The sequence below is a fragment of the Cynoglossus semilaevis genome, chromosome 13 (genome assembly GCF_000523025.1).
Source record: "Cynoglossus semilaevis isolate Cse_v1.0 chromosome 13, Cse_v1.0, whole genome shotgun sequence".
In the NCBI taxonomy this organism is placed as follows: Eukaryota; Metazoa; Chordata; class Actinopteri; order Pleuronectiformes; family Cynoglossidae; genus Cynoglossus; species Cynoglossus semilaevis.
The window spans coordinates 12,494,286-12,505,600 of NC_024319.1; the positions used below are offsets into that span (position 1 = coordinate 12,494,286).

At 43.9% G+C, this 11,315-nt stretch overlaps 2 protein-coding genes across 4 annotated transcripts in view; one reads left to right on the forward strand and one right to left on the reverse strand.

Moving 5' to 3' along the window:
- The window catches only part of LOC103388629 (uncharacterized), a 143,259-nt gene that overhangs the window by 113,048 nt on the left and 18,896 nt on the right, over nt 1–11,315 (reverse strand). The gene's annotated exons all lie outside the window — the stretch shown is intronic.
- The window catches only part of zfpm2a (zinc finger protein, FOG family member 2a), a 118,635-nt gene that overhangs the window by 103,573 nt on the left and 3,747 nt on the right, over nt 1–11,315 (forward strand). For both annotated transcript variants that reach the window (XM_025061870.1, XM_025061871.1), the window contains exon 6: nt 10,823–11,029. In XM_025061870.1, the coding sequence (XP_024917638.1) occupies nt 10,823–11,029 (207 nt within the window). The remainder of the gene's footprint in view (nt 1–10,822; nt 11,030–11,315) is intronic.

Genomic DNA, 11,315 nt, shown 5'->3' on the forward strand with positions numbered 1-11,315 from the left:
ATGCAGTGTTTGAGCCCTTCACTGCTGTCACTGTTAGCCAAAGTTCACCTCCACACAGATCTGGTCTCCACAGGTTCAAAGATCCCATTTAAAACCCACTATAATCAAACTGAACCTGTTTTCATCAGGCAAAGGGACAGAAAAGTAGTTCATGATGCAATACAGTCTAAGGGCTGGAGGGATGTGCACATTGAGCGATGGTTTCCATCCCTGGACACAATGCAGACAGACTTCTCCTAAATGCAAGAAATGTTTTGTGAAAACAAAAAAATAGCGATTTGATTTTTTTTTAACTGACAGACAATTATGACACTCAGCATTTTGTTCAACTCAGCACAAAGTGTTGTAGCAACGACCCATCACTGCATGCAAAGAACAACAAAGGCTCGAAACACAAAATTCTAGTTGTACCAGTAAAAGTTCCCCAACAGTTTGAATAAAAAATAATCAGCAGATTGACGGACTTCCGTTAGTGATACTTAAAATATGTTTTTCTTTGTTCTTTTGCCTTTCTTATTAAGAAAATAGAATTCACAGAATGTATTTTTCATGGCGTTTTTGCACTGCCGTCCTGAACGCACGGCCCTTTGAATTGAACATTCCAAGTTTTTTTCTGAAGGAATAAAAGCCACTCCAACAGAGGAGTTTCATCCCGTCAGCCTCTGCCACAGCTAATCTTAACCCCCTCGCAATAACATTTCCACTCCGCTTCCTCCGACTCCAGACATATTTGCTCTCCCTTGCTGCTCGTGTCCCGTTAAGATTTAAACAGCAAACATAAAATGCAGAAGATAACCCGTGAGAAGGAGCTTTTGGAGGGACTTGACTCCAAACATTATTTTAAAGACCAGATCTGAGAGCTCCAGCACAGCAGTCAGGAGCGATTATCTGCCGTGATCCCTCTCCGATGCTCCAGAGTCATTCATCTGCCGATCCACCGTCCCCTCCACCCTCTGTACCCACACACACACACACACACACACACACACACACACCGCACTATGCAAAGACAGAGCCCTAATCATGTCGACACTGTGTGTCAGTGCCATGGATGAGCAAGGCCTAGAGATGAGAACAGCTCTGTAAACACGGGTTTGCGGCAGGGAGCTTCCCTCTCCCTCCCATGCAGCTCGGAACGGGGGAATAGAAAGATTTAAGGATTTTGTCCGGGTCCAACTTTGTTGCATCACTTACGACGTTTTCCGGGTTGCCGCTATTGAGACGTGGCTTTTTTAGCTTCATCAAGTGCTGTGTCCCCGCTGACTAGCTCTGTGCCTTTTACAATTTCAAAGCTTTTCTTCCATCTCTGTTTTCCGTCCTTCCGGCTCTCTCGTGGATTTAACTCTTCCCGTATGTTCCCGACTGTTCCACACAGGGGCTGTCATTGACCTCTGCTGTTTACTTCTGACATTCAGATAAACATGCAGGATCTTTATGGGGAAAGCTTTATTATTACTGCTGCAGCCATTTTTCATTTGACCTCTGCGAGTCAACTTTTTTTCCCTCTCCAGCTCCGTCGATTATGAACTATCATGACAGACTTGTAAATCTTGCATGCATCATCTGTGTGTTTTCTGTGCACAGGCTAATAAAATTGGCTATATCGAATGGGATGTATATTAACAACGGTCAACTGTGCTTCCTCTCCTTGTCAGGATTCCATTATGAAGCGTGTTCTCTCCCCTTGTTTTGATAGAGCAGTAATTTAAAGACCGATCTTAATTGACTTATTTTTTCCGCATGTCTGTCACTGCTTGTGCATGCAGCGCAATAAGACTCTTGTTTCTTTATTGGGCCACACACAATGTACTGAGTTCAATTTTACCATTCATAATGAATGCAGCTTCGCCATTCAAATGCAGCCATAAGCACACAGCAGATAAGAATTTAATTAAATGTAGATTAAAACCAAACAGGAAAACACACGGCCTGATAATTTTTTATCACGTCCCCTGGTCATATTTTTTTCCCCTCCTCATACTTTCGACTTGTTCTTCCTTGGGCTACGTCTTTTCTGCTTGCCAAAAGTGGCACAACACCTCACACACCCAACCGTGGCAGCGTGAGATTGTGTTAAAAAAAAAAAAAATGCAAACGCGAGGGGCGGTCACACGATTAATCAGAATCTTCATGTCTGAGGTGGTGGAGGCTGGCGGAGGAGGGAGGGAGGGAGGGAGGGACGGAGGGAGGACGGGGGTGGAGAGGGGTGCACAGGGGTGCAAGGATGAAATTAGTTGCTTCATCCCAAATTTGCATCACATTCCAAAAAGGACAATCCCAGCACTGTAGGCAAGGGGAAAACATATCTCGCTCTCTGCAGCAACAATTAAATATGTCCCTACAATGCTGAGTAAATGTCACCTTCAGTATCAAATCGTTCATATTTGCTAAACATGATGTTAGAGCAGCGGGTGCCTGGAAAGCATGCCTGTGCAAAGAGGAGCGAGCGTTTTAGATGTGGACCACAGCCTCAGCTAACACACTGTAACACACATCATTCAGAGACTTCTTCACCTCAGGCTCTAATAGTGTGTTGAACTCCACAGGGGTTAAGAGGGAGCTGGAGACAACTGGAGTCTTCTATTATTTCCAGTGCAGGACTAACACACTTTATACATTTAAAAACACAAATCTTGTATTTTTAAAACTGTAGACTAAGAGGTTTTTTTTTATCCTCTGCTGTGTATTTTAATTATTATAAAAATGACAGAAGGGCATTTTCAGGTATCAGGATGCAGCCCTGGAGTTAATTTTTTTTCCTCCCCGTCTTTCTTTGAAGAAATACATTAATTTCCCACCATCTGTGCTACTTATCGTGCAGCATATTTCACTGGCATCCAGCTTTTTTCCTGACACGTTGAAGCAGCTGTTGGCTTATACAGTTATTTAATTGATTTGAAAGACAAATTCTGCTCATTAAAATGCAGCATTCCGCTCCTCGCTGAAGTCCTCACCGTCTACATCTACAGCAGGGCAAATCAGATGTTTTCCTTTGTTCAACTGTTCAACATTAAAAAACACTGAGAGAGGTTAAAAGAGCAGCCCTGGGAAAATGGCCGTGGACAGAGTGCAGTCCGTGCCACCTCCACAGCGGCTGACACCGACGAGCGAGTGCCTGCCTGGCAGTTCCCATGCCCGCCTGCCCACCGTGCTGCTGCTGCATCTCAGTTCCACTCTATTACCCTCACGCAGGCGACTGGCCTTTTCTGTGGGGAAAAGAGCAATTTCCTGTCGCAGTCTGTTTGATCAAGTGCTAAACCCTTGTGATCAATAGAGAGACAGATGTCGGCTCCAGATGGCCACGTGGTGATACCTGGGGCAGCGCGGGGGCTTGCCAGGACGACAGAATGGCAATGAGCAAGGGCAGCGGCTGTGCTCCCGCCGCAGCAGCCACTGAGACACAATGTGACAAACGCAATTAGGCCTTTTAGCTGCAGATTATTTATTTCTGGTGCAAACCCACCGAAAATTTAATTAGCACATACTTTAAGCAATATGTAAAATTACAGTGGTGCAAAGACAGAGGGCATGCTGGGATGTTACTCCGGTGACTCGTCTGTTAATGTGCGTGTCACACGGTGTGTGTGTGTGTGTGAGTGTGTGTATGTACATTGCGGTGCAGTGAATACCAAATGAGCGCAGCTATAAATTAGGGACAGAAACACTTTGCAAATGAAATAAAATGTTCATTTTAGGACATGAATCAATACGCACTCAAGGGGGGGATTAAATAATCTTAGAAATTAACAGCCCACCTGACCTGATCAATAATTTCAAATACTTCAAATAGATGACAGGTGTGTGTCTCTGGCTGCTCTGTCCTCGTGGAGAAGAAAACTAAAGAAAGTGCCAGCAGCAGAAGGCCGAGACAGAGGAGAGAGAGGCTTCCATTTTTTTTTTTTAATGGCGAGAATTTGCATTAGCGTTGGCATCTACTGTAAAACACACACACACACTCACGCACACACATATATCTGTATACTGGCCAGGAAGCCCATGTGGTGCAGGGATGGAGCCATGTTGGAGGAACCACTGAGGCGCGTGGCAATGGCGAACTGCTCTCCTAGGAAAACTGCTCTCGCCATCCGCCGTTCACCTGCTCCCATCGATGCATGATGGGTAGGGGGACATGGGCCACGGTGCCACAGCTGGACACCGGGGGGAGGGGTAGGGTCTGCTGCTAGTGCTCAACACAGCGGAGTTCTGTCCATAAGGGGTCTCCTGGCCCCATTAGCAGGGCTTGGTCAAAACGCTCCCCTTCCACCCCACAACCAGCCTGCCGCCGCAGCGGGGGCCGCAGTAAACACATGTCGACCGGCCACAACCAGGACACCAGCAACACAACCCGCAGAGAAGTAGGCAGAGGTAATAGAGTGTTCAATGGGACAAACCTGTCCAAATAAAGAATAAAGCAGAGTGGAGCGGAGCGGAGAGGAGCCAGTCACAGCTTTCCTTTTATTAGTAGCCTCCACTTCCCCTGTGTACAGGGAGGAGCTGAGAGTCTGTGGCAGCTAATGAGGAGAAAACAGCTTTGTACTGGAGGAATTTGTCGCAGGTATTGTGTCAGAGTGACAGCACAGAAGCCGTGTGTGTGTGTGCCACCTGCAGAGTAGAAGGTATATAATGAGCGAAACCCACTCACCGAATTCAAAAGCTCTTTTTTTTAAAAATGTGTGTTTTCTTCTAACTGTTATTTTGCGTGCAAATCAGCCCACATTTTATTATAAGCTAAATTAATTTGAAATTGAAAATCTAAAAGCTTAAGCTCTGCCGCTGAGCACAAAAAAAGCTGCTAATTCACATTTTCTATTTTTTCTCCCTCACTTCTAAACCATTACAACACTATTAAGAGTCAAACAGCCCCCTGCCAATATCACCCCCACTGTACGGGGGGGGGGGACTACACGGTTCTCTGGAGACGAAGCAGAGAAGCATCCGTCAAATTCAGAAGTAAAAGATTATATTTTTAAAACATTTGCTGAATCAGGATTGTTCTTTCTTCGATTTTTTCCATAAATTGGGTGTTGAACGTGTGACGCACGTGTGTGTGTGTGTGTGTGTGTGTGTGTGTGTGTGTGTGTGTGTGTGTGTGTGTGTGTGTGTGTGTGTGTGTGTGCTGTGCTGCCTTTTTGTCTTTGTTGTCTGTGAATGTGTACTGTAGAGAGAGCGCCGTGTTCGAGGCTCCCCCGGGAGGACTTTTTTAATTTGTGGATTCTAACCCACGTGCCATTTGCTCAAGGCCAACCGTGAGCTCCCGCAACTGGCTGTATCTGCTAGAAAATACTTGACGCTAAAATTAGTCTGGACAAAAAGGAGGCACATGTGAGACTCGGCTTTTGGTTTTCAGACTCTGTAAGCACTTTAAAAATATATATATATATATATTATTCATTCCATTTTAAAAATTGTGACAATTTAAAATTTAGGAAAAAAATGAAATATTTTCTTTTTATCATTAAATAAAAGCTGCAAAAACAAATCTGAGGCATTTTTTGTTTTGTTTTGGCAAAAAAAAAAAATGTTTCATTCCCTATCCACTAAGGCTTATGCAACATACCTCCAGGTGGTTGGGAGGAGGTCAGATGAACACTTTTTGATCCAAACACATTTCCTCCTCGGAGTAAGATCTTTAACACCTTGCTGTCAGGATGTATAGGCAGACTGGCGTCTACACTTCTGTGCCATGTCTAAGAGGCTCTGCATCGTCTCTGCCAAACGCGTCTCAGGGGCTCCAGCTTAAGCATGAGAAGAGTGCCTCCTAGTGGCTACCCGCACTTATAGGAAGAAGGAAACAGTGAATTAAGGACAGGGAGTCAAATCTTTTTCCACTACTTTGCTGTAATAACAGTAGAGTCAGCTAATTTTAGTTTAGTGTGCCGTCAATAATATAAGGCTTGTTTGACCCAGTGAGTGATGTGCAGACTGGCGTCTCACTCAGCATTTTTATTTTCTCTCGGCTGCTTTTTTTACCCTCTATCCTGGGATTGTGACTTGACAAACATCCTAATGTGTCCACGTCCAGTGATCCGGAAAACAGAGCAAATGTTTACCGGCATTCATGAGGAGGAATTGTTTAGTATTTGCAGCAGAACCGACAGGTGCAGATACAGATATTTATCCATCCGCCCATGAGTTGTGATTGAATATTTTGACAGGATCCACTGAGGTTGACAGGGAATTTGACGTGTGTGTCTCGCTGTCATTTACTCCTCGTGGGATGAAGCTTCGCTGGTTAACATCACGCAGCTACTTGATATTCGTAGGTGCGAGGAGTCTGCTTTGGTTGTGACCGGGAGAAGTTAGGAGCTGAGTGGAAGACATAATTATTAAGCCTCTCTTGTTCCTTCAGGCGTCACTGGCCTCACTTCACAATTAGGAGCTGGCAGTTAGCACGCACAGCCAATCAGACGAGGAGACAAAGGCGTAAGGAGGCCAAGGAAAGGAAGAAGTTTCCGCATCAACATCCTATTTTTCAAAGTGCAATGTGATGCTGTGTGATACAGGGCCCCACGATGCATTCAGATGCTGCCAACGGCCCAGTGTGAGTCCTCACTAAAGCATCCATTCAACCCCTCCCATAATCCACGTCGGTGGTGCAGAGGGACTGTACTTCAGTGCTGTAATGGCCTCTGCAACGGTAATGTGTTTGGACAGATGGGAGAGGCGAGTGCTGATGTGCTTAACTACGCATTTTACAGCTAAACTATTAAAAGAGTTGTGCTGTTTACACACCAACATTTGAATACCTGTCTTCAGGCCAGTTTAATTATCCGGGCCCTTCTGTTATTTCTGCTGCTTTGTTGTCTCTCAGCTTTTGCACGAGGCATGAGAGATTTGTTTGTGGCTTCATTAAGATATGGCGGCAGCGGAGGTTGTGGCGATGGTGGTTTTCAGGGTGCAAAAAAAAAAAAAAACCTCCTTAAGAATCTCATATGTGCTCTACTCTCCCAGTCTGGTCTACAAATACATACTGTAGATACTGTACACAGGCATTTTCTTATAAGGTAATTTAAAGTGAGAATTTTTTTTAAAAAAAGGAAAAAAACAAACCCTGTGATGCCTGCCCTTTGAAATCTCTTTGGGCTTCAGGCAAAAAGGGGAGGGAACACAAAGTCCAGGGTCCTCGCCACTCATCCTGAGACATTTGATTAGTTTATAAGTCCTTATGGTGAAGGGTGGGGGAGTAGTGTGGGGGAGCACAGCACGTTTGCATCGTAATTTCATTTCATGAATTCCTTCATATGTTCATCTTCAACTGCACGTTCAAATAAACCATTAATCAAAAAGAAAAGAGAGGGAAGAGGGCATTTAGCCAGCAGAGCCACGGTCTCAGGGCCTCACTGAGCCGGTGGATATGGTACTGAGAGACTGCAGGATGCAGTGGGTTTTTAATTATCTGGACTACATACAGGATGACGTTTTTTGATTGTTTTAATGAGGCAGCTGGCCTATTGTCTCCCCTTAATTCCTCCATTGTTTTTAGAATATGTCATAGTTCTTTATTCTTTTATCAGGTGCTCTGCAGGAGGATTTAGACAATAGCCTTCATTCCAACTGTATTGGCCACTGCACAAAGGCAGCTCACGGCAGACAGTTAGCAGGAAAACAAGTGCAAATCACAAGCTCCACTTTTCCCCTGCTTTTTTGCCTACTTTTACCACTTTTTTTTCACCAATGACCTCGACCCCCATCACTCTTTGAAGCGGGTCATCAGAGGTGACTAACACGTGTCTACACGCCATTAAATGGCTGTCAGAAGTAAACAGCCTCGACCAATCTCTCAAACAGCTCCTTCCTGGAACAGATTTCCTCATAAAACACCTGATGCCTCAGAATAATCAGCCACCACGGCTTTGCATTTCTATATGTGCGTGTGAAATGTGTTCCCGCGAGCTGCTCTGTATGTATGCACAGATGCACTGTAGGCATATATACAGAGTTTGGCATTTGTTTATGTGCAGATGTTAAGTTACACCTACTTGTATTCTTGTCCTTTCCTTTTAGAATGTGGATTACTACTACAGTATTTAGGAAATGGCAGAAACAGAATAGTGAATTTAAATTAAATTTGTTTCTTGACAATTAAAGTGGAGTTTTATGATAAATGTTAAGCAGATTATTTTAATAAACAATAACAACAACACAAGTACTACGATTTTTTTTACGTGAATAGACTAACAGTAGTTAGGATAAAAGAAAAGAGGACATTCAGAGGAAGTAGACTATAGAGCAGGTGGTGTCCAACCACTGGGCTGGGGACCAGTATTGTATCAGTAATGAATCATTTGGTTCCAAGCTGAACAGAGTGAATGTAATGTTTGAATGTTTTAAATTAAATGTTATACAGTACAATAATCAATGACATATAATGTCATTGATTGGTTATTGTTATGCATGTGACCTTCCCTCACACGCCCACATTTCTACTGCTGGTCTATGGAAAAACTTTCTTATGTTAAAACTAGTACTTTGTTGCAGAAACATTTAACCAACTATAAGGAAAAGAAGCCTGATGAACATAGAGTGCTTGGCTGAAGGACGGGAGGAAAAATGATCCATTTGGACAACGTAGCCCTGCCACACAACAAACATTTTCCAACAACCACGTGAGGAGCGTTGTTACATCACATCTTCTGTGAATGTGTGTAAAATATAGAAGTTGACACAATGTTCCAAAAAAAGAGTTAAACTACCAACTGAGACCAACAGCTTTGTCAGGGAAATATTATAAACCAAATCAACCGTACGGAGACCAAACCAGTGGAGCGCTTCAGATCTAATATGCAGGTCACAACCCTGATGTATAAGGAACAACTGGTTTGACCGTCCAAACTGCAGCCAGATCACATGGCAGCCGGTCGTGGTTGAGTGACTGTGAGTGGAAAAGTGCTGCCTCAGTGTTTTGTGTGTCTCAGTAAAACTGGGACACGCAGTCCTTAAACTCACTCCAAGCTTTCTCACACACAACAGATGGATCTGTAGCATTCTTGGCTGAAGGGCTGCAATCTGAGTGGAGATTCTGCTGTCAAACTGCAGTGAAACATTTTCATCAGACTCCTCATAATCTGCTTCACTTCACACACTGACACACATCTTTGATTTGAGTTGGATACCAACAACGCTGATTGGTATCAAAGTGTTGGGGAGCCTACTTCATAATTCTCTCTGTGAGTTAAGTGTGTCTGAACTGAGGGACCAGTAAAAGGAGGAAGAGGAACTTTTGTGGCTGCGGCTGTGATATATTCCCTGCCATTGTCAGTGGCAGTTTGTATCTACCTTGATGCTAACTGGAGCAGACAGTGGAGAGGAGTTTTGTTATTTTAATTAGGAGATAAAAATTCAAAGGGGCCTCTCCAGGCAGTGTGTGGTATGACAGAATCAAAACGATGAAGTGGAGCAGCCTAGAGTGTGTGTCTTGTCACGGCAGATTGGCCAACAGATAGGAGCTGCTCTTTAAAATGGTGGCAGCGTGCGCATTCTCCGACAGGCACGCACACACACTGAGGTGCACACACTAGTTGGACTTTGAGAGACGGCACGTTTTAATGTCATTTTAATGTCACAAATGTGTCAAAGGAGGGACCTTTGACACATTTGTACTGGTCTAATTAACAGTGCATCAAAGAGGCCAGAGAGGTGTTTAATCAAAGATGTGACGTGAAATCTGAAATACTTCGTTCTGAATCGGAAGCTTGAGGCATCTCATGATTACAGCTCAACAACAGTGAGGTTCTCTATTACTAAAATAAATATCTAATGAATGGAACAGTTTCTAAAAAACACTCCCCACCATCACAGTTACCATATTAACACAGCCATTTTAAAGACTGTTAAAGACTTTGTTAAACAGGAGTACTCAGGGTTCTGTATGTGCTGTATTTGGGGGAGGCAGGTTGTGCTTTCCAACCTCACCCCTCAGTATTCTCACCTCTGCTGAGGACTCTCTTTAATTTACATCAGTTGGGGCCGTCCCTCTCAGCCCAACACTGTCGGTGTGTTTGCACATCTTTGAAAGCTAACAGCGTGCTTTAATTAATTGTCCAGCTTTCCTCTGAAACAATGTCCTAATTCTGCCATTTAGCGGGAGTGTATCACAGTTTGTTGTTATCTCCCCGACCAGATTTCTGTAAATAGTCATATTAAAAACTTTAATCTCTTCAGTGGAAAATGAAGTGCAGCTGAAAAGCCTGTCATGTGCTGAGATAAATATTATCTGAGCTAAAACCTTCACTCTCTTCCGCTACCATCACCTCCCTCCCGCTCTCCCTTTCTCTGACTTAATGAATGTGTTCAGAAGATTTCAGAGGAATGCTTAATCCCAAAACACAACAATCTAATGATGTGAAGGACCTGTCTCTGTGTTCTAGCTGAGAACAGCACTGTAGGGTACAGTTTACCCCAGCAGAGATTTGCTTTGCTTCTTGATACGAACATCAGTGGCCTAAAAAGACATTTCAGTGGCAACAGAGGGAAGATTACCTTTGAGAGGTTCAGTTTAACTACAAAAACACAGCCTCCGCACTCACGAGTACAGCAAACTCCAACAATTTTGCAAACCAAATAGGAAGATGAGGAAAGTTAACTGTACATCTGAAACCGTTTATTTACCTAAAATATAACGGTTTCCTTCAAGAAAAACATTTTTAAACTACATAGTAGTAGAAGTAGAGTATGCTGCCTGTGCAGCATGTAGAAGAAAAAAGACAAGAAAATCACTACAAAACCACAACTTATTTTGGTTCAAACTCAGATGAAAACACTGTCTGACTTCATCTTTTGTCACAGCAAACCTAACTGTGTCCTGCATCTCCGTTTTGTGCAGGTGGCCAACTGTGGTGCACCACTACCAAGAACATGATGGAGGGCGAAGAGCTGGTGGCATTTGCAGTGGACTTTGACTCACGGCTGCAGCCAGTGAACCACATGTCACTGAGCGAGGGCATGTACCCGGCTCGGCTGCTGGACAGCATCCAGCTCCTGCCACAGCAGGCTGCAATGGCCTCCATCCTGCCTACTGCCATCGTTAACAGTGAGTTTCAACGCAAGCACACAACACACTTACACATAGGCACACATACAAGTCTACAGTGCGCATATAGTCACCTGCTTAACAAGCAGTGTCGTCTCTGCCAGGTGAAGATTAACCCAAATGAGGCCCTTCAGCAGAGAGATAAGAGCCATCAACCTTCAAGTTTTGGGTTCACATAAACACAATGAGGCTCTAACTAAAGCGTTAATTACCAAAAAAAAAAAAAAAAAAAAAAACATGACTGGTGCAAACAGCGGTTTTTTTTAATTAGCGAGGGCTATCACGG